This window comes from Eptatretus burgeri, chromosome 14 (assembly GCF_056783735.1).
Source record: "Eptatretus burgeri isolate ZD-2024b chromosome 14, Ebu_testis_v1, whole genome shotgun sequence".
Taxonomy (NCBI): Eukaryota; Metazoa; Chordata; class Myxini; order Myxiniformes; family Myxinidae; genus Eptatretus; species Eptatretus burgeri.
The window spans coordinates 64437500-64462023 of NC_140974.1; the positions used below are offsets into that span (position 1 = coordinate 64437500).

General features: G+C 45.7%; 1 protein-coding gene across 9 annotated transcripts in view; it reads left to right on the forward strand.

Moving 5' to 3' along the window:
- BMAL1 (basic helix-loop-helix ARNT like 1) overlaps positions 1-24524 on the forward strand; it is a 107057-nt gene that overhangs the window by 60241 nt on the left and 22292 nt on the right. For 8 of the 9 annotated variants that reach the window (XR_015051334.1, XR_015051333.1, XM_085855247.1 and 5 more), the window contains 8 exons: positions 15874-15991; positions 16257-16604; positions 16942-17200; positions 17479-17585; positions 19049-19199; positions 19398-19482; positions 23243-23285; positions 23969-24083. Coding sequence is in view for 7 of the 9 variants with exons in the window: in XM_085855247.1 (XP_085711373.1) it covers positions 15874-15991; positions 16257-16604; positions 16942-17200; positions 17479-17585; positions 19049-19199; positions 19398-19482; positions 23243-23285; positions 23969-24083 (1226 nt within the window). In the remaining 2 variants the exon portion in view is untranslated. The remainder of the gene's footprint in view (positions 1-15873; positions 15992-16256; positions 16605-16941; positions 17201-17478; positions 17586-19048; positions 19200-19397; positions 19483-23242; positions 23286-23968; positions 24084-24524) is intronic. The other variant, XM_085855250.1, reaches the window with a different exon arrangement.

A 24524-nucleotide genomic window follows, 5' to 3' on the forward strand; every position in this document is an offset into this window, starting at 1 on the left:
GTGAAAGCGAAAGGGAACCTTCAACGGATCAGGGAACTGACTGCAGAACACGGGTGAAATTATCTGTTTTCATTGCTCGGAAAGTTGGTATCGGCGAAGCGATGTTCGCTTCCTTCGCCAGCACATGAAAATGCACCTGCTGTCGTTTTAGATTTGTAAAGTTTGGTACCTTGTGCATGGTATGATCTGGGGGGGGTTCTGTTTTATTTTCAGCGATCCAAAGCTCTTGGTGGAGCTTATACCTCCATCACCAGCAGGGTAAGAACACTAAACGGCATCAGTGGACTCTTCCTTGAATTACAAGGGCTCCAGGAGACAAAAATACAAGTAAACACAGTATGCGTGATTTGTACTTGGTATCTCTGGACCATGAGCTACATGCTCAGATGGGAATGCCCAACAGGCCAAAACCGATTGAATGACACATAAAGGCAAAGAACAGCGTTTCTGCTTAAATGTACGAGACAAACTTTTGACGGTTTTTACAAGTCCACTGCGAAGCGATGACAAAGGGAATTTTTTTCTCAAACTTGACAGCGACCACCATGATTTTGAGCACTGGAAAAGACGTGTTGGGTCACCTCGACTCTCACAGCCAATATGGCCTTAGTTTGAGTGGGAACAGATAGACCGAGTGAAAAATATTGGAATGTAACTTGTAGGTATTGTGCCATGACACTGACTACATTATAAATGATTTTGTGGGACTGGCAGGATAGCTTCGAGGTAGGTATGAATACTCGCCTCTGAGCTGTGCAGCTTGGGTGCGAAAGAAGAAGAAGAAGAAGAAGAAGAAGAATTATTTAAACTTTCGAAGAAGAAGTGTCTGAGAAGGTTCGAATCCCGATACAGGTATAAACTGTAATCCTGGTATTTCACACCCAGGCCAAAACATCAATGCGTGGACTGTCCTCCAGGCCGGATTTACGCAAGGGAAACTGGGACACTCTGCCTGGTGTTGGCTTAATGGTGAGGGTGTTGGGTTTGGGATCCAAGGATCCTGAGTGCAAATCTCCCTGAGTGCTGTTGAATTAATACCAGGTGGGGTTGACTCTGCCTGTCATCTTTGTGAGGTCAGCAAAATGAGTACCAGCTTACTGCTATCCTGTGTTGGAGTGGCGACCCGTGCAGGATGGTGCCCAATAGCACAGGAGACTGCTTAGGCAGCACGAACGCTCTGCACAGAGTCTGGTCCCAATGGATGGATGGATGGAACTGGGACACGTGCCCCGGGGCCTTCATCACCCAACACGTGCCCCGGGGCCTCCACCACTCAAGGGCTCATCCAGGATTATTCTCATGATATATATATATATATATATATATATATATATATATATATATATATATATATATATATATATATATATATATATAATTTTTACACGTCTCACTGAGCAAGCCGAAAGTGTACACGCACGGGGTATTCTCATGTAATCAATGGCCCTGGTGCACAGACATGAATATGTACACACAAGCGATACTCCGCTGGTAACATACAAACACAGAGACAGAGCATACGTGCATTCATACATACATCTACAATAATAAAATGTTAGTGTGTCAGTCAGTCATTCAGTATCTGTATGTGTGTCTCCTCCATAACTCAAAAACCATGAAACCTAGCGGCCTGAAACTTCACATGCACACAAACGGAACTCCAAGGGAGTGAATGAGTAAAATTTGTGTGTTTGAGTTAATTAAAACACCCCTTTTGAAGATTATTAATGGCCTTATTTAATTTTAACCTTTATCAGGCGCATCCTCGGACACCTCGCTCTCAATGGGGTCTTCAAGCACATCCTCGGTGACCTCGCTCGGATCTTAATTTGCCATTTTGTTCGGCCTGTTGAACAATGCCTTGAATTGGAACAGGCCGCAACGGTTTATTAACGATAAAGCACTCAAAATGTATTGGTTCACGAGCGCCAGCCAGAGTGACCACAATATTCGTTACGTCTGTGTGTGTCTGTGTGTCTGTGTGTCTTTCTGTCCAGAGCATAACTCTGTGGACTTTGATCCGATCTTGATGAAACTTGGTTATGTGTTCGATATCAATGTCTGGTTGTGTTTTCCTGGATGAATCCATTGTGGGCGGAGCCACGCCCAAAAAATAGCCATTTTTAGGGGGTAGTCAGATTAAAAATCTATCTTCTCCAAGGGAATTGACTGAATGGAATGGGTTCTTCTGTATTTGAACAGCAAAATGAATTATCTAAAACTTGTCGTTGTCCGATTTTTCATTTTCGTCCCAAGGTCAAGGTCACGAACTTAGAAAATTGCGAATTTTGACAGAAAAATCATACGACCGCCCAAACTTCGAGAGCTACGATGACAATATTTTTTTATGCATAATCTTGGTCATTCCCCACCTAAAGTCTTGAAACCATTTTGCTCTATCTCGAACACCTTGCCCGTGGCGCCCCCTTCAAGTTTGTTTTTACGCTGATTTCATCAAAGTATGGATAATCTGAGGAGTGCGAAATGCCATATAGCCTATATGACGTTATATTGTTCCTGGAATGTTCCAGAGGAAGTTTTGCACCAAAGGTCATAATCCTTGACCTTTGATCTTTAAAGGCAACAAAGGTCAAATTTTCAAAGTTGTGGGAATCAAACCGGGTTTTCGACCTTCTTCGATGAACTAACTCCATTAAGCTATAGCACGTATCCTGTTTCCTTATTTTAATGTCCACAACATTGTTTTGTGACCTTTAAAGGTTATGCAAAGGTCAAATTTTGAAAGTTGTTGAACGAAACCGGGTTTTCGACATTTTGCAGCTAATAACCTGTCACTCATACCACATCATGTTGATCATTTTTATAACTTGGTCAAAAATTATCACATTGTCTCATCCTTGACTTCTGAAACAATCTACATCGTCAAATACCGCTCGTGAACCATCGTCGTCTTCAGACTTGTTACCTTCGCATTCTGCGAAAGGTTATGTTTTGGTCGGCGTGTATTTATTTATTTATTTATTTATTTATTTGTAATCTTGTGATTCGTATAACTCAAAAAGTATTAAACCGAATTACATGAAATTTTGTGGGATGATTGGTTATTAGCCAGGAAGCATTCCATTAGATTTTGGGATCGTTCGGGTCAAAGGTCAAGGTCAAGGTCACAAAAAGGTCAAAATCGTCTTTTTACGATAACACGGTCAATTTTTATTCAATTTGCATGCAACTAACGCCAAAATGTTCAGAATTCAACGCCTCATCTTGTGATATGCAATATGACACAATGACGCCCATACTCTTGTTACCGGTTAGGGGTCAAAGGTCAGGGGGGTCACAACCTTGAAAAATATGCGGTTTTTGTCATAACGCGGTCAATTCTTGTCCGCTTTACATGAACCCAGCACCAAAATGTTCAGAATTTAATGCCCAATCTTGTGACAATTACGTCATAACACATGTCACCGGTTGGGGTAAAATGTTGGGGGGGGGGGTCACGCCCTTGAAAAATATGCGGTTTTCGGCATAACTCAGTCAATTCTTATTCGATTTGCATGAAACCAGCATCAAACGAGATTACCTTCTCTTGTTGAAACGTTGTATTCACTGAGCTTGCGAGTGAAGACTCGCCAAAACGACGTGAGTTGATTGTTGTTTAGTCCGTAGCCCCTGAAAGTCGGGGGGGGGTCATGACATTATAGATATGTGGTTTGTGTCATAAGACCATTCATATGAAACCAGTTCCCCACACTCATACCAAGAACAAAAAAAGTAGTGGCGGCGAAGGTATGCGCTCTATGAGTGCCCGTTCTAGTTTTTCACTTTTTCACTTTTTCTTCACTGTTTGTTTTTTTTTTTCATAAAAAGCCATGTTTCATCAAAACGTTTTTCATCAAATGCCTGATCGACATACCTTCGAATCGTTATATACATCACTTTGGCAAGTGCTACAGTTTTGAAATTAGGAGCTTGGAGCGATTTCATACATTATATGATGTGATTTTCCACGATTGACTCTCACGGTCTAATTGAAGTACATAATCGAAATATAACTTGAGTTTGGAGGATCAGATCACATGGATTAAATAACTTGAAATGTGGAGTAAAATCTGAAAATATGAAGAAATCGGCGATGTTTAGTTTTTTTGTGGGTATGTGCCATGACCAATCAGCTTGCTATCGCTTGCCAAGCCAGCCGTTCCTTTTCAACCATTTAATTGGAGTGCGTGCTTGAGTGCTGAAATCACTTGCCGAGCATCCTACAGTCGATAGCGGCACAGTTCATGACCCGATCGGGATGTACAGTCAGCAGTTGCTACAAGGTCGAGGTACATATGGGTATATTTGGATCTGTAAAGGGACTCTCCGTGGGTGTGTGTGCATGGCTACATGCTTGGTTACGGGCACCGTGGTGGCAAAGTTTAATCCCCTATCTTATGATGATGATGAGTGATGGAGGTTTTGACTTATAACTTCAGCAGTGTGTGAGCGATCCTGTTTTCCTTTGTCCTCGTGAATGTTTCTCAAGTAATTGGTGATTTTATATGAACCGGGTTTGCTTTACAAAGGTCATGTGGTTTCTTTTTATGAGTGTCAAATCAGAATGCATTTGATAACACCGGATTTCCGTGCTGTTTGCTATTTATACCTTCTGAAAGTCTAGATATACGATGTCCACTGCCTCTCCCTCATCCACCCAATCAGACGCTGCTTCATAGAACTCCAAAAGATTTGTTGAACAAGACCTACTTGTGGTAAACCCATGCTGACTACCTTTAATTGGTTTGTATTTATTTAACTGGTTCTTCATCCGGTCCCCAATTCACGTCTCAAACACCTTCCCCGTAACTGAAGTCAAACAACAGGTCCACAGTTTCAAAATTCTTCACTGGATCCTTTCTGAAAAAATGGTGTTACATTTACTACTCTCCAATCCTCCGGTACCTGTCCTGACTCCAGCGAGTTCCGCATTTACGGCAAACAAGGCGAGATTTATGCAAGGGCGACTGGGACACGAACCCAAAACCTCCACCAAGCTGGCACTCATTTTGCCGACTTCAGAAGGATCACAGGCAGTCAACCCCACCTGGTATTAATTCAACAGCTGAGTGGGATTTTAACTCAGGATTTGGGGATCACAAACCCACCACCCTCAACAATAAGCCAACACCAGACATAAAACCTCCACCAGGCTGATTAGTTTACGTTTTGGATCACACTTAAAGGCTGGATCTGGATTCGGACCACAACGAAAATCTCATCAGCTTGTTCTCGTCATATAAACAACTCGTCCATCAAGTTTCGTCCGAACCTGTCCACAACCTTTTGAGATATTGTGCTATATATCATTTTTGTCGCTGTCAATGGTGAAGAATCACTTTTAAAAAAATCGAGTCGTCGGATCCGGATCTTCACCGAAATATAATCACTTTGTCCTTGTCACATACCCAACCTGGTCACCAAATTTCGGCCGAATCCGTCCATAACTTTTTGAGATATTTTGTTGACAATCAGATACATGACAAGGAGGGAAAACATAACCTCCGCACACCTTCGGTGGAGGAGGTAACGATCTGTGAAACGTGTTTCCACAACCCTTCCGTACATCATTGGACCGGTGTAGGTATTGCTGTACAAAACGGTATTTTCACAGAGCATTCCGTGTGAGAGTCGTTCAAAAACAACGAGATCTGCTTTTTCAGTGACTCCAGTTGTGCTAACCAAGATGGCGGCGACACGTCACACGGGACCACATCCGCTTCTCTGGAATCTGGCCGTGAAAACTGCCCGCTCGGACCACTCGGCCACCCATCCCCACAGGTTTAAATTGAGGGTTTTATCCCTCTTAACCCTCAGGGAATGAGGATTTCACTCATGCACCACTCATCACGTCAGATAACCACATATTTAACCCCATAAACCACCAGGGAATGTGGATTTCACTCGTACACCACTCGTCACATCATATTGTTATGGATTCAACGGTGGCAGGATTCGCACCCTACTCTTGACAGCCAAATGTTGAAGATTCGGCGTCACTTAACAGCACCGCCGTCTCAGGGGTTATAACGCCGGCTGGTTCGGCACAGGCCTCTGGTCACGTGCCTCGGATCACAATACCAAAGTACACCTGTGCCTTGCCAGTTGGGGAAACAGACCCCGGTTACAGACTGGGTTTGTCAGAGACTGAGCGAAGTCTGCCAGTCCGTAACCATTTTTGGTTTTATATACAAATCGAGCGATTGTTCCTCAGCGTAGCACGAATAAACTCCAGGCGGAAACTTTCATATGAATCAGCCAGATTTATTGGGGACACATCGGGGAAACACGACACAAGCAAAGCATTCACGAACGTTATAATTAATCTATAATCCACTCTTAACTAGGGAGCTACGGATACGGGATTCGAAGGGGGCCCTAGCGAGATAAACCCTAGATAACATGCAGACAAGACACAGAGTGCTTGATGATGCCTCATGGATGAGGGGAAAGTGTCAAAGGCACGAATGCGGCTCGTGAGAAACCGATGTCAACTGATTCGAGCGCCCAAGCTCGAGCACGCCGCGTGGCAAGATGGCGCTCGTTCTCCATCTCCCGGCACCGCTTGCGCACGCAGCCTCGGCGCGTTCAGCCCCCGTAAGATCGACGGCAGAAAAGAGGAAGATCTACAGTATGTTCCAGCTGGTTTCTCACAAGGTCCAGTATAAAAATCCAGGCCTGACCTGTTCACCAGACTAGGCCAAATCGGGGTCTTGAGCTCCGCAGGCTGGGTCCATGGCCGAGGAGGAACAGCTGGCCAAAACCACTCTCCACAAAGCCGATCGCCGACTCACACAAGCCATTCCCCTTGCCTTTCGGGGCGGGCCTTTTCCACGAAGCAGATCGCAGACTCACACAGCCGTCCCTCTCGAAGCAGATCGCCGACCAACACCAGGAGCCTCACATACAGCAGAAGGCAGACCTCATACAGTTCCTCCCTTGCCTTTCTTGGGGCTTGCTCTTTTTGGAACCCTTCGGGGATATGTGATTGGTCCATCCCTCGAGTCCGCAGCCGCTCTCCACCAATGGGCTGCTGACACGTCTCGCCGACCGACACTCTCAGAGCGCTGGGCAGGGCTAGTTAGAAGGGGGGAAGGAAAAAGAAGCAAGGCGCCTCCCGGTACACCACCACTGTACGAACACTGGACAGCCTGCTACACCTCCCGACACACATGTAATGTCCGATTACCAAACAACCTGGCTAAACATGCATTTAAAAGGGGATCTTGGCTAATACTATATTTAATAAACCACTAAGGGCCCATTTCTGCAACAATATAACCACATATTTAACCCTTTTACCCCCAGGGGGCATGGATTTTATGCCAACACCATTCCCGCATCACAAAACCTCATATTTAATTCATATAACCCTCAGCGAGCATGGTTTGGACCACTCATCACCACTCATCACCACTCCCCACGTCATGTAACTGCGTGTTTAACCCTTTTAACCTCCAGGGGGAGGGGGGGGCATGAATCTTCTTGGTGTTGGTTTAATGGTTTGGGTGGTGTGCTTGGGATCCTTGCGTCCGAAGTTCAAATCCTGCTTTGCCATTGAATTAATACCAGGTGGGGTTGACTCAACCTGTCATCCTTCTGAGGTTGGCAAAGTGAGTTCCAGCTTGCTGTGATGATTGATCCATTTGAGTTTCCTGCATCAGAGTGATGACCCGTCCAGGATTGTGTCCAATCGCACAGGAGACTTCTTTGGCAGCAACAACGCTCTGTATGGAGTATGGTCCCAATGGATGGATGGATGGGCATGAATTTGACTCAGGAACGTGTGACAGCATCGACCATGGACACGTCTCTGGCTCAAGCAGAAGTGACGCTTCATTTATTGGCTCACATAAGGAACACTATATACATTCTGTTCCACCTCCCTTTTTCATGAAGAGTGAGATCAAACATTGTCAAAGTGTTGTCACCTGAACAATCAGTGTCCGCAAAACTTTAGCAACATGTTAAACAACTTGTTGGCTTCCAGTGCCACCAGAAACCAAGTTTGAGTGAAAGTTTAACCAACTTCGTATGTCAGGTATATCAGTACAAGTCTGCAATGGTCATCAACACCAGTTCACAAGAAGTTTATGGATTTAACAAACAAAATATTCATACTTGTGAGGCTGAACAATCTCACGTCCTCATCTAGTATGCTGCACAGTTGGACGCATGTGTGTTGCAGTGTGCGTGCAGTCGGGTGTGTAATGTGTAATGTTCTCCCACAGGTGGAGCTGGTTGTGGCATACCCGATCCACTGTTTATGTCTTCATGAGGGGTATTGCTCATATTGCTCATCGCGGCACGTTCTTGCTCACGAGGGGTCATGATGTCATCTTCAGGGATCATGAGAACTGGTGGTGGCTCATTCGTTCTTCACAGATGACGTCTGTTCCTGCGTAATCCACTCCCGATGCCGTTGTCAACCTAATATGATCTGGGGTGCGAATCCACTTTGGTGACGATGGCTGGCTGCCAGGTGTTCTTCCTCCTGATGCGAATAGTGTCACCCGGCTGCAGGTTAGCCGGCGATCTTGCCGATCTCTCATGATAGACTCTCTGTTTCAGCTTCTGTTGCATCAACTGTGCTCTTGGATCTACTATTGCTGCTTGGTGACTGCTTGGTGACTTGCTGTCAAGCAGCTGCTTGGTGACTGGTATCTTGGATCTCAGAGTCCTGCTCATTAAGATCTGTGATGTACCTGTGACAGGGGTGATTCGGAACTCCAGAAGTGCAGAGCACCAGCGGCCCTGGCTTTCGTTTTCTCAGCTGCCATGTGAATCTCATGTAGCAGAGCCAGCATCTCACTCTTCAGTGAGCTCAGGATCACAATGCGGTCACCAACACACAGCAGTCCATCAGCTATGTGTACCTCATCTTGGACCGGCCAGTAGTCTTGGAGGACGCTCGGAGCACTATGCTTCATTTTTGGCCATTCCATCATGGCTGCCTGCCTTAACATCTGGAGATCAGAGTCCTCAGCAGCTGCAGCTCGGATCTGGTCTTGTCTCATGGCACTCACCGGCATGTCACGCACCAGGCAGTGAACCATGACTTTGATGTCATCCTCCATCCGGTCGTCTGATTGGTCACCAGTTAAGTATGCACGACTCAGTGTGTCAGCTACATACATGTACTTACCCGGGACATGCTTCACATCTAGTTCATAGCGCTGTAATCTCAAAAGCATTCTCTGCAGTCGCAGAGTCGTGATGCCCAGGGGTTTCCTTAAAATTGCCTCTGGAGGGCGGTGATCCGTCTGCACATTCACTGGCTTTCGGTACACACACTGATGGAATTTGTGGCGTGTGTAGCAGATTGCCAACAATTCCCTTTTCGATCTGCGCATAGTTCTTTTCAGTATCCGTCATGGACGTTGACGCGTAGTGAACTGGCCAACTCTCCTGGAGCAGACAACAACCAAACCCACTCTGGCTAGCATCTGCTTAGATTGTCACCGGCTTCGAGACGTCGTTAAATCTCAGAACGGGTTCTGTTGCCAATGCTGCTTTGACCTTGTTGAGACTTTGTGTTTGTTCCGCTTCTAAGCTCCAGGCTGCGTTTTTCTTGAGCAGTGCACGGAGCGGTGCCGTGGTCTCCGACTCGTTCAGTATATATTGCGCTAGGTATTTGACCATGCCCAACAGGCACTGAAGTTCTGGCTTGTCTTCTGGTGTAGGCATGTCAGCAATTCCTCGGATCTTGGACTTGTCTGGTGCCTGTCCCTCTGGAGTGATGATGTTGCCCATGTACAGCACTTCGGGCACTCGGAACTGCACCTTGGTCCTGTTGAACTTCACCTGTTGTTGGCGAGCTCTCTGCATAACCTTGTGCAATATTTGGTCATGTTCTTCCATGGTTTCAGCGGCAATGATCATGTCGTCGGCGATAACCTGCACACCCGGAATGTCGCTTAAGGCTTCCTGGTTTCTCTTGTGAATGATTTCACTTGCTGACAGGATGCCAAAAGGCATGCGGCAGAATGTCATCCTTCCCCAGGGTGTATTGAATGTGTACAGGTCGGAGGACTTCTCTGTCCGCTTCACATGCCAGTACCCGTCAGCCTTGTCAATCACTGTGAACACCTTCTTGTTGTTCAGTTGTCTCTGTACATCACTTGGTGTAGGCATTGTGTATCTGTCTTGCTTGATTGCACGGTTCAACGGGGTCTCGGCAGATTCTCATGTGGCCATATTTTTTTTCACTGATTACGAGGTTACTAACCCAGTCGGTGGGCTTGTCGACCTTGGCCACCATACCACGTTTCTCCAGCTGCTCCAGAGTGTCTTTCAGCTTCTCATACTTTGCATAGGGAACGCGTCTGGCTGGCTGAACAGTCGGCGTGACCTCTGGATTCAGCTCAATTTTGCACTCCTGCTTGTACTGACCAGTGTCTGTGAACACACGTGTGTTCTGCTCGAGCATCCTCTCCTTGGTCAGTGGAGCATGCAGTGAATCTATACGCTTGATAAGGCCCAGCTTCTCACATGCGTTTGGCCCAAGTATGGGAACAGTGGTTTTCTCAGTTACATAGAATTTGATTCTCCTGTCCTGCTCTTTGTGCTTGCAGGGAATGACTGTTGGACCCAATGGCTGAATCTTGCCATCACCAAAAGCAGTGAGAATCACGTTGGTGGGTGTTATGGAGTGCTCAGGCATTGCAATTGTCAAGGTAGCAAGCGAAAGTTGGTGTGTTGTTGTTGCCTCTCTTTATCCACTGCATAGACTTGCTTGGCACCCTTTATGCCGTCAAGCTGCTGCCTGATTGATTCGGCGGCATGGCATATGTCCAAAGCTTTCTGCAGTTTGACCTCACCTTCCCAAAGAAGTCTCTCCTTCGAACTCTCGTCTCGCACACCAAACACAATCTTATCTCGAATCATGAGTTCTTCTTGAGGTCCGAACTCGCACATGGCTACTTGCGATCTGAGTTCAACGAGCCATTGGTCGATCGTCTCACCCTCCTCCTGGTCACATTTCCAAAAATGATACCTCTCATACTCAACGTTTTTCCTTGATCTGCAGTAATCTGTGAACTTCCGCAGCACCAACTCATAATCATTCACATTGTCTGGAATGATTTTCAATTTTGTTTGACTGTCAGACATGCAGACAGACCAAAACAATTACCTCACTCCTCTCTGTGCATGTGTGCTTGGGATGAGATTCCAATTGATCTGCTAAATTCAGAGTTTAAGTCCTGCTAAACTGCAGGTTCACTTTCTGATTTGTATTCTGCAGTGTTCAAAGTATAAAATTAAATTGAAATCACGTAGTTCCTTGATCATATATAGTGTTGCGAATCTGGAAGCCATAAGCACACAGACATTCAGGTCCTATAGATTAGTTATCTTGGTAAGTACGTGTTTTATAGATAGTACTTTCCCTCCTCTAACACGTAATTAAATGTTCCTGCGCTGTGAAGTTATTTTAATAGTCAGGTTTTCTTTTAGTTTGTTTTTGCACCACCGACCACACCGCATCGCCCTCGCCTTCATTCGCTTCCTCCACCTGGCCAATCACAGGGTTTGCCACCCGTTTTGGCGAATGAGAGGAATGACGAGGGCGCATGCGCAGAAGGTCGTCTGGTGTGGAGAAGGCAGAGCTCGGGGAGGGGCCACGCGGCGGCCCTTGACCAATTAGCGTGCAGCGGGTGGGAGCGCCCCGCCTGCCACGCGCCTGTTCAATTGGGGGGGGGGGTGGACAGGGAATCGCACGGTTTCCTGTCCAATGGAAAGGTGAGTGAGAAGGAGAGGTGTCGTCGTCGGCACGGGAGGGGGCTGATAAGAGGCGGAGTCCGCGACGGCTTGAGGTCTCTCTTTGTTCGAGTGATCCTGGTTCCCTAGCTCTCGTCACCGCTCTCCGCCTGGCTCCGTGGTCCACAGCAGCCCTCAAGGGGTCCCTCGTGCTTGGGTTCAGCCGTGCCGGTTCGACAAGGGTACGGAAAGACGAGGACCCCGGAGAGACGAGGACGTCCAGCCGCGCGTTCGCGGTCAGGTAGCCTGCCGCCCCTGGCTCACAGCCGGACTGTCCTCCTCGGCTGGAGAGCCACAATAAAGACCCTCAGGGTCCAATAATTCTGTCTGGGTGTTCGTGTGTCTGTTTGTCGCGCCAGTCTGACAAGTAGTGAAATTGTATAAGTGCCTGTGCTGTAAATATAATTGCATTTCTGATATTCGGTATATTTCTGCTCTTATGTGCTTCCCTCATTCCCCACCAATTATATAAATAAATCCCCGTTTGTTAAATGTACTCAGCTCGTTGTGTCATTTCTCCATTGACTGAGCGTGTTGTGCGTGTGAGGGATTAGCTGGCAGCTGTGTTCTGGGGTAACAAGATAATCGGGCTGGCGGAACTTGGCGATTAAAACTGCTTGGCATTGCACACGGAACGGGCTCGCTAGCGGCTCGTCTCCGTACGAGTTCCGTCGAGGGTGAAATTCCCCAGTAGCTGGACTACGTGGGTACTTAGGTAAATTGAAGTTGGCAATCGACCCTACCTCACGTGGTCTACCCATTGGCGTATTTCGGTCCAAAATAACCAGGACCCGTCGATCCCGGACTTCTCCGCGCCAGCAATCTGAAATTCCGGGAGATCGAGCCGGACTGACTCGCGGCTCCATCGGGCGGTCGTGTTGCGGATGACGTCCTGGCAAAACTACAATATATATATATATATATATATATATATATATATATATATATATATATATATATATATATATATATATATATATATACTGTATAAATATGTATATGTATATATATATATATATATCTATATATATATATATATATATATATATATACTGTATAAATATGTATATGTATATATATATATATATATACTGTATAAATATGTATATATACTGTATATATAATATGTATATGTATATATATATATATATATATATATATATATATATAATATGTGTATATATATATATTGTTACATATCCCTGCGTTGTAAGAGGCGACCAGGGTTGCGTCAGGAAGGGCATCCGGCGTAAAACATGTGCCAAATCACTATGCGGATCATACGGATGATCCGCTGTGGCGACCCCGAACGGGAGCAGCCGGAAGAAGAAGAAGAAGAAGAAGAAGATATATATATATATATATATATATATATATATATATATATATATATATATATATATATATATATATATATTGTTACAGCGATGGGGCGTCGTCCGCGAACCGACCGCTCTGAACGGAGCCGCAAGTTGAGTCGGCCCGACCAATCGCCCGGAATATAGATCGCCGCTCGGATAACTCCGAGCGACGGGTCCTTGTACAAGAACCGAAATACGCCAATGGGCAGATCACGTGGGGTAGGGTCGATTGCCAATCTTCAATGTACCTGCATACCCACGTGATCCAACTACCGGGGTATTCCACCGTCGACGGATCTCGTACGGAACAAACCGCTGAGGCGAGCCTGTCCCGTGCGCGATTCCGAGCGGCTTATTCGCCGAGAACTGTCAATCCAAATGTCCCCCTTTTACGGCAAACCAACGGCTTTCTAACTACCAACACACGAAATACTCAGTCAATGAAAGAATCGACGCGACGACCTGAAAACATTTAACAATTGGGGTATTTATTAATAATAATGGGGAACTAGGGAAGCACGTAAGAGCAGAACTATACCGACTTTACGAAATGCGATGCAAACATTTACAGCACACAAAGCACTTAACAATTTCCTACTTATTAGATGGGCCCACGGACACACGTACGCACACACCCAAGAAATGGTGGCGGAGGCCTTTAATAACGAGCTCCAGCTCGGAGGACAGGTGAGCTGAAACCCAGAGCCTATCTCGAACCTCTCCACCTCGTGTGGTCTTCAAGTTGTTCCGCCCCTGACTCCAGCGAGAGCGAGCTGGATCCAATCGCCGTGAATCGCGATCTTTCCTGAGCTCCCGCGAATCCTCCCGCGCTTCTCAACACTTGCTGGTGAGACGAGGCGCCGATCCTTCCCATCGATGCATCGCTTCCCCGAGGAACCACCTCCAAGAAGAGGTCGATGAGTCGCACCAAGCCGGGAACCAAGATGGAGAACAAAGAGCTCCACGAACCAAGAAGAAGAAGAAGAAGCCACCACTTGCAGCTCGAGCCAAGCGACCAGCTCAACTCTCTTCCAAACAAAGCAGCTCGAAGCAAAAAGCTCTCCCGAGCCAAGCAGAAGCCGAAGCTCACTGAACCACCAAAGCAAAAAGCCTCCAAAAAGCTTTCTCCCGAGCCAGGCCTCAGCCGAAGCTCACTGAGCCAGCCGAAGAAAAAGCTTCCGAAGGCCTCAACCCTAACCCAAGCAAAGCAGGACCCGAAGGTCTGCTGAGCGACTACTCTCTGCCGAAGCAAAAAGCTTACTACTCAAGAAAAAAGAAAGGATCTCGTCCTTATCCTTCTCCGCCCCCCTCCCCCACGCCCGGCGTGACTCATGCCCTCGTGATCCACCCCCCCCCCCCGCTCAACCACGGGTGGGAGGGAGTTGTTGACATCATGAATCACGGGACGGCAGGGTTCTTCTTCCTCTTTGCAGAAGAGGGGGAGGGACGTCTCCATTGTTCGTTCCCTAACTATTAAATCGATCCGCAGCGCATCTAATCGATTTCTGAACATTTAAACAATGGAAGGTGAGCTATCTAGGGAACAAGCACTTATCGACATAGCTGACTAAAGGAACCTGTATGTTGTGTGCAATCGAATTCCAAATTTGTAACTATATATATATATATATATATATATATATACATACACATATGAGCAACCTCGTCATTGCTCTTCGACAGAGGACATCGTATGACACAGACACTATACATTGTATCCTTTAACTTTGAAAGAGGAAGGGCAGGTGTGGGATTCCATTCCGGGTTTCCTTCTGGGTTAGGGGTGATTACAGGATGCGACATCATGTACCGTGATGTCCATCTTTCTATCTATCGACCTGTTGATGATGTCTCAGAAATAGTGATGTATCATTGCTTATACCACGACTTGTCAACGTAATGTAGTCCACGGTAACGATAACAGGAAAAGGGGTGGGGGGGGTGCAGATGTACTTAAATGATTCAAAAGGAAAGGGGTGCATTCATGAAGCTAAAGGAAATTTGGAAATCAAACAATTATAACACCAAGACGAAGCTGACGATCTTTGACAGCGACGTGATCAGTCCTCCTATTTGGATGGGAATCTTGGAACATCACCAAAGTAATAGCATGCAATCTGGAGTCTTTCATCTACAGCAGGCATATAAAAATCTTGAGAATCTTCTGGCCTGACATGGCTCATAATGAGAAAGACGTTGAAAGTTTAACAGGGAGGAAAAACATCAAGGAAGAGATCAAAATTCGGAGGTGGAGATGGATTGGTCACGTGTTGCGCATGGAGAATCAAGATATCCCGAAAAGAGCAATATGATGGGCATCTGACCGACGAGAAGAGAAGGGTTGGACGTCCAAGAGAGACCTGGTGATGCACTGTTGAGAAGGAATGAAAGGAATGAAGGTGACCTGGAATAAAATTGGATCATGGGCCCAAGACAGACAAAAGTGGTGAAAGTTCATAAGAAGCTCCAGGTGACATTATTGGATAATAAGGAACGTTGACATTCCTTGGATTCTATGGAGAGTATGACAAGTCTTGTTGACGCTTTGAAAGGGGGGAAATGAATCTGATAATATAGAGAGAAGCGATGTACCCCATTTCACAAAGCAGTGCATTACCCTTTGTGGATACTTCTTCTTGGATGCTTTTGTGCATTTCATATTTCTCTTGAGTTTAATGAATGTGTATTTTGATCTCTGTACCTGCATCTACAGGACCTGGTATTTACTTCCCCCAACATGTGTCTCCATCAGGGGGAATTGATCGGACAGAGCCTGTTTGACTTTCTACACCCTAAGGATATTGGGAAGGTCAAGGAACAGCTGTCTGCGTCTGATGGAGCCCCAAGGGAGAGGTTGATAGACGCAAAAAGTAAATTGAAAGAATAAATACAGAAAAAGGATTACGCATTTATTGGATGCCATATGGGTCACAAAGGCTATTTTGTTTCAGTTTTGAAAGTTATCCGCAATGCAGAACCACCACAGATTGTCGCCTTTCGGTGGCGGCGGTGAGATGAAGCCGGAGAATTGTTCAGAAAGAACATACATCAGCAGTGGATTGTGCTGCCATTGAAATGACTATTGAGTTGGTTACCCTGTTTGTTTTGCCTTGTTTTGTCGACCATCCACCACAGCTGGACTTCCTGTTCATAATGATCTTCCACTTGGTCCTGGCCGTCTCTCACCTGGTGCTCGTCGATCTTTCTTTTGCCGTATGAAATGTGGTAGGAATCCTGGCCCCCCAGCTCCTGGCATCTTAGTACCTGGCCCCCCACTACCTCTCTCTCCAGTCACCGGTTCTCCAGCATCGGGAACACCAACTCTTGGCCCGTCAACTTCTGCCTCATCAAGTGCTTGCCCACCAGCTTCCAGTTCATTAATGCTTGGTCCACCACCATCACCTCTTCCTGCACCTCAACTGCCTCCCACATCCATTAAGATTGAAGAAAAAGATTTTGTCTCGAACACTTCCAAGAAAAAAGGTACGATGAACCGTTGGTATTGTATATAGCATCATGTTTAATACAGTTATTAGGGATCATGATAGAGCTAAATGTTACAAGGGAGAAGATAAACACAGGTTTCATGGACAGGTATGTAGATCGGAGTTTCATCTGTGTAACAATGTAAAATGATATTGTAATTTAGTAACGCGCACCACATATACCGCCTTCTCAACATGGCGGACGCGGAATTGCACTTACGAAGGAATGATGTCACGCGCAACATCTCACTTACTTACACGGATAATGAAAATAATAATAATTATTATAATAATAAATGCATATTTTACATGTGATGATATGCCGTGCACAACAGAGCGTCGTAACTACTGCACCATCCACTGTACGGGTTACCTGAAGAGTTGGCCACCTGCACAGGGAAACGTAGCATCTGAGCCGGACGCAGATGCCTGGACTCTCAGTTGTTTGGTGGCCATTGCACAACTGCACCCTCCTCCAGGCTGCGCCGGGCTCGAGTTTCCAGATTCCGGGGGTCCCGGAGGCGTACGTGTGCGACCAACGGAGTTCGTAACCAGGCATGCCGTTGATGGAAAGTTCATTTTTGTAGATCAGAGGTAGGTTGAACATTTTTTTTTCCCCCCCCTTAACAACGTTCTTTGTCTTTCTTTTTCTCGAATATCTCCGCTGGACAGCTCAGATCTATCTCTGATTGATAGTGAATTTGCTCGAATACCGAGCCACCAAGAGTGCAATGTGTTCACCTTTTTATTACTCTTCATGAGAAATGTTCTCGCACTTATATTCCAGTAGATTGTTTTCAGCTCTTTCTGTATGGTGTTTGTTCCTCTCTTCCTCCTTCCTGTCTCATTCGTCCATATGTGTAATTCCTCAGGTCGACAGCACTCCTGGGTTATCTTCCTCAGGAACTACTTGGTTCGTCATGCTATGAATTTTGCCACCAAGATGATTTGAGTTTGTTGACCGATATTCATCGCCAAGGTGAGCCATTGACATGAATTTAAAACTACGGAGTGATTTGCTGAGCTCAAAGGACCCGAGTGACTGCTCTGCAATTCCAGAATGTACCTTCAAGCTTTTGTTGTATGCAAAACCTTGACTCGTGGAAAGACATCAGGATGGACGGTATAAGGGTAACAGAGTGACTGTGGGATGGTGTATAAACAAAGGGGAGGAAAATTAAGAGGTTGGATGAATGAACAGGAGAGAGAGAGAGAGAGAGAGAGATAGAGATAGAGATAGAGATAGAGATAGAGATAGAGATAGAGATAGAGATAGAGATAGAGATAGAGATAGAGATTAGAAGATAGATGGTAATCTGTGGCTAAGCGGCACACTGACTGACTCCTATTCTGTGTTGTTGTTGTTTGTGGTGATGGTGGTGGTGTTTCCAGACACCTGATTCCTGGCTTGATTCATCACCTGATTTTTGTTTCTAGCAGAATCTATTCTAATCGAATCAGTCTAATATCTTATCAGTCGAAGATTCAGAATCTCATCTGTTGCTGGAATCTGCTAGAATTGTTGAAGGAACAGCTTTGTGAAGGCAGTGCATCATTTGGGTCATGTGCCCACTTTTTATTCATCTATACAGTACATGGTGGCCCACAAAGCAACGATTTTGTATTACTCGGCCAGGTTTGAACCATCGACCTCTCAAACCCAGAGCAGACACTCCAACAATTTACCCCACCAAGTCTGGTTGTTGAAACACAGCAGTCTGAACAAAATGCATGGACTAGTTTTAGTACAAGATTCTCTTGATGTATCGATGTGAGGCTATATAGGGCATAACAATCACTTGCAGAATGCATACCAAGCTGCAAAGAAGATCAAGCCATCATCATTTGGTGGGCCATCCATCGATACACTGTTGTTGTTCTTCTTTCGGCTGCTCCCGTTAGGGGTCGCCACAGCGGATCATCCGTTATGATCCGCATACTGATTTGGCACAGGTTTTACGCCGGATGCCCTTCCTGACGCAACCCTGGTCGCCTCTTACGACACAGGGATAAGGATTGGGTTCCGCCATGATTCCGGGCTGCCCTACACCCTCTCAAAGCGCGGCACAGCGCAAAGCGCCCGTCCTCAAGCGATCCTCCAACCCATCCATCGATACACTCACCATTTGTAAATAGATTCAGAAACAGCAATTTTTCCAACCCGTGTAACAATTATCTTGACGTGGATTAATTCTATCAACGCGGACAAAATAAATCACTGAATCTCAACTAGTCTGTTCAAATATACTTTGGTATCACTCACCTGTACTCATTCAGTTGGCTCTCATGTTGGAGAGAAAGGCACGTATTGTCAGGCGTGGCTGTGTGAACAAGTTTATATGTGTTTACGTTTTTAAAAAAAATTAGAGTTGTTGTTTTACTTTCCGTGGAAGCTGAATGAATTATCCAGACCTCCGTCCCTCATCCACTCTTCCCTTTTAGTGCTGCAGTCAAGAGAGAAGGTCGTCGGAAAGCCTGTGAGGTTGCGCGCAAGGGACGGAGGCTTCCGGACTCTCAGGGGGACATGGCTCAGTTTTGTTAATCCTTGGACCAAAGAAGTGGAGTATCTTGTGTGTACGCATACTCTCATTGGGTAACTACATTACTCTTACCTTTCGAATACTCGGTTTCCTCAAATGATCCGCAATTGTTTTCTTCATCTTGCTTTCACTCTTTGCCTCATCTCAGATTACTTTACTTGTATTCATTTGCTCGTTCATGTTTTCATTCCCTCACTTATTCATTCACCCACTTTTGCTTCGATGTCTTTCCTCTCCTTTTACTTGCCCAGCCCATCTGAGGTCTCTTCCTCTATCACACCTCAATCTGGGCCCATCCCTCTACCTGTGGAACAACCCACAACTTCATCTCCACAGGTGAGAATCAAGCAGCTGACCACCAAAGAACAACCAAATCTGCCCTAAAGGCCAAATCTGCCCTGAACGCATCTATTATATGCGTTTAATACTCCGTACCGAATCTTACAGTCAATGTAGATACCAACCGATGTCAATGTATACTTGTTTATTTTATTTATACCGATGGATTGATATTGGATACAGGGATTTATTTTGTATAAAGGGAGGTACCAGTTCTGGCCTGGCTCAACTTGCTGAGCCTCGACATTATAATCTGTTTATTGTAAGCTGGAATTCCACGAAAGAATGCAATGGCAAACCACCAATTGTATTTCATTGCGTAGGAAGCTGCTTTGGCAGTGCTACCCTCATCAGGGGATGCTAGGAGACTTGCTGTGGAGCAGTGAAACTCATGATGATGATGATGATGATGATGATATACTGTATATGCCTGGAAATTGATATAGGTATTGCTCCTCCTCCCTCCTCCTTCGTATGCAGCACATGGCTGCAGGTAGCATCATTGGCTGAGGGCACGGCTATGCCGATGATGCAGTGCCCCGATTACGATACATTGTTACTCATTTTGCCGACCTCAGAAGGATGACAGGCTGAGTCAACCCCACCCTGTTGTTAATTGAACTGGTAAAAAGACTGGGACTCAAACTCAGGACCCCAAGATCCCAAGCCAGCCACCCGAGCCACTAAGCCAACACCAGGCTTGGTGTTGCTCGCATTGTATGTGGATGTGGATCTACCTTGTGTGAGAGTTGGGTGATGAACCCGTGCCCAACACACTTACACCTGTTGAGACACTTTCCTCAAGGTTGAGGTCTTCTTCGCGTAATCGTCCATTTTAGACTGCGAGACGTTTTCTTGGTGTTTAGGGAATGAGGGTTTTTCAGGTGAAACGAAAATCACTTCCTTGATACTCCAACCTTATGAGTTGTTTGCAAGTTCATTCAACTTCATTTGTTTCATGAAGAGTATAACTGCCTTCATCTTCTTTTTCATTATCTAGAAGCAACAATAATTTGGATAATAATTTAGGAGTTCATTTCTGGAAGACATCAGTGTACAGTACATTGAACAGAGATTGACAGAATTGGTCCATCGAACTTTTCAGAATTAGCAGAGTAGTTAAGGACCTTCATTTAAAAAAAAAAAAACTTGTTTGCAAAGTCGAGGCTCATGAAATGCTCGGAGCAAGAACACAAAACAGAACCCGAAGGAGGAGGTGTAAGGCAAACATAGCAACAGCAGGGTGGAGGAACATGACAGAGGGACAGTTGGAGGAAGAACGGATGAGGATCAGAATGTTTTGATGTCCTACGTGTTTAAATCATCACAATCGGTGGAAACAAATTCAGAGTCGGCAGTTATCGGGGGTAGCTAGCGACACCGAGGGATTTTCAAACAAATCAGGAAAAACACACACGAATGTATCGATGTTTGGACAAAGGAAGTAGCCTGCCAGCAGATGATTCAGCGTTCTGCGGAATACAATGATTGTCATTGTTGTCGAGCTTTGTTAACGATAAAATGGATTATTTTATGATCCGGAAAATACGAGGTGACATCACTTGCTCACGGAGGAGAGTTTGGGTTTGTAAATGAACTGTCGAAAAATATAGAACACTCAAACAAAATATTAAATGAGATAATTGTGTTCGTCACCCTCATGCTTCTCCACGTCATTTGTGATCGTACTGCAGTGAAGTTCAAACATGGATCTTCAGTCAATAATGTAGAGACGAAACCAAACTTGCTTTTTATCATTGGCATTCGTGTTAATGAGCTCTCTCTCTCTCTCTCTCTCTCTCTCTCTCTCTCTCTCTCTCTCTCTCTCTCTCTCTCTCTCTCTTTATCTCTCTATCTCTCACTCTATCTCTCACTCTATCTCTCACTCTATCTCTCACTCTATCTCTCACTCTATCTCTCACTCTATCTCCATCTCTATCTCTATCTCTATCTCTATCTCTATCTCTATCTCTATCTCTATCTCTATCTCTATCTCTATCTCTATCTCTATCTCTATCTCTATCTCTATCTCTATCTCTCTCTCTCTCTCTCTCTCTCTCTCTCTCTCTCTCTCTCTCTCTCTCTCTCTCTCTCTGTCTCTGTCTCTGTCTCTGTCTCTGTCTCTGTCTCTGTCTCTGTCTCTGTCTCTCTCTGTCTCTGTCTCTGTGTCTGTCTCTCTCTCTGTCTGTCTCTGTGTCTCTGTCTCTCTCTCTCTGTCTCTCTCTCTCTCTCTGTCTCTCTCTCTCTCTCTCTCTCTCTCTCTCTCTCTCTCTCTCTCTCTCTCTCTCTCTCTCTCTCTCTCTCTCTCTCTCTCTCTCTCTCTCTCTCTCTCTCTCATGTACCACACTCTTCACAGAGCATCGTGGCCACAGAAACAGCTTCCTGAGCAAGGGTTATACTCGGTGGTTTGCCATTGCCTTCCCATTGAATTTGGAATTTGTTCATGTTACCGGTGGTAGGTCACCTACTCTTTAGCGTCCACCAAATAATGCTGGCAGGTGAGACATCCAGTTTAATTTCCATCCAAGGGATGACACACACACACACACACACACACACACACACACACACACACACACACACACACACACACACACACACACACACACACACACACACACACACACACACACACTTACATTGATGAATCTCCCTGCCTGTGAAACACCAGGATGAGACTTTATAGCTGGGACAGGATTTGAACCTGCACTCAACAGGTTAGAAGTGAGTGTGTGTACCTCGGCCTTGGCCATCCTGCCAGGCCAAGAAACCAAAGAAGAACCTGATTTACTTTCACATCACAGTTAGATCGGTGGTCTATCTGTCTTCAACCACCTCCTTTCTGGTCTTGCACCCTCTGCTCTCTCCGTGCTCTACCTCCCCTCCCCCCCAAACCGAAGTTTCGGCAGGGTGCATGTGATCCACCAGCAGCTCTTCTGGTGAAACTTCCAGAATCCATAATCACTGCTCACCTCTCGTCATTCATTCCTCTTTTTTCCCATCTGTTGTACCAACTTCCACATTCTCTTCAATCTCATTCTTCCCTCCAGGTCTTCTCGACAGCTGTTCACCACCATATCAGATGATCCCCAATCCAAAACCATGATCTTTTCTCCCCCCCCCCCCCCCGTTAACCCTTCCCAAGCCAGCCTCTTTCCAAGTTTCCAATTTTTCCTTGCTGAGAGTTTGCTTCTCTCTGTATCATTCTTGTGCACCCCATGCAACCTCCTCTACCCCTCATTCTTACCCACACCCCTTATTTGTCCAAGTCTCCCTCTACTTTGTCCCTCAACCACACTGTTGGTGTGTTTGCCCCCTCTCTTTCTACTCTTCCTTTTGTTCTATGAAATCCTCATCCATTCTTCGTTCTCGCTACTCCATGAGCCTCGATGTTTTATAAATAAATAAATAAATAAAACAAAAACATCCAAAACACCATTTTGCCACAAAGTTTTCAAAGATTCATCAACCCCGATATGATTTTGAAACATAATCACTGACGAGGATTTTCAAAAAAAATGATAATAATTCGACTTTGAGGACGAGTTTACATTGCCGTGTACTTTTCAGCGTTGATGGCATTCATTTCGGGTCCGCTTCCAAACCAGCAGGTAAACGTGGCACAAAGCTTCCTTGTCTTGGACATTCTGGAGAATCATCTTTTGTTCACCTAAGGAGCTAAGCTCTTTTGTGCTCAAATTGAATTGTAAAAATAGCAGGTCACCTGATTGAAATGTTTTTTTTTTTGTGTTATCAGGGAACAGCTGGCAGTCGTACAGTGGCAGCAAAGATCGCCCCAGGTAAGTTGGGGGGGGGGGCAGTAGGGAACTTAGGGGAACCAGAAGTGCCTTAGAACCGGAAGCCGCAGGAGTTGTGTAGAATTTGAATGAAAGCATGTATCTAAGACAGTTGTTTGGAGTACAAGCCTGATATCCTAACGGTGTTGGATCCTGGAGGAATCGTGAAGGCTGGAGGAGTTGCAACACCATTTTGACCTTGTTGTAGTTTGAGAAGCCACAGTGCCTATAGGGGCTGGCAGGGTGACCTTGAGGTACGCACACTCGCCTCTCAGCCTTCAAGCCTGGGTTAGAATCCCGACCCAGCTATAAACTGTCATCATGGTGTTTCACAGGCAGGAGAATTTATCAATGTCTGTGCCGTTCCTCGGATGGACGTTAACCTGGATGTCCCATCTGCCGACATGAGTTGGTGAACGTTAAAGATTTCACGGTGTCCTTCGCGAAGAGTCGGTGAGCTATCACCGGCACCATAGCAAATTACAAATTCCTGCCCTAACTTCTGGTGGAAGGCAATGGCAAATGATCCAGGATAACTGTTGCCAAGAAACTGCTTCAGCAGTACTGAACCTTCCTTCAAGCAGAACACCAGAATAAATAAATGCCTGCAGCCTTCAGGTTTAGGTCTGACAATCAAAGGAGAGTGCTGATGTGAGATATATGTTACTGCGTATTGTGTGGAGCAGGAACGACTTGCCGCCGTGGTTCAGTCGGGGTGCCCAGCGGAGCTGCTGGTACACGCCTGGGAGCTGGAAAGATTGGACGAATCATTGCAGAAGAGTTTTTGGAAACAACACAACGGTAATAGCTCGAACTCTACCTCAACCACTCCCCGCCTTGATCCTTACCAGTGCTCAAAAATTCCAATCACCCAAAGTTGAGACTCAAGTCTCCCACACACCCTCCCCCTTAACCCCCAGCCACCAGACAAAGGTCTGATCATCCTTTCAGGAAGGTGCAGAGATATTCAACTTTCCTTTGAGCTGAGGGTTTGATTCTCGACCCGACTATAAACTCTCGGGTTGGTACTTTTCAGGCAAGGCCTTAATGTATGAATTTGTCAGATGGGAGGTTAAAACTGTCTCTTCTGCTATTAGTTGGTGGACAGTAAAGTATTTTGATGAATCGTGGACAAGTTGCTACCGGTACCCTGAACGAGTTCCAAATTACTGCACCCAACCAGTTCTAGTCCAGCATCGGGCCTGGTCAACCAGTTCATGAAAGACTCGGACCAACTTTACA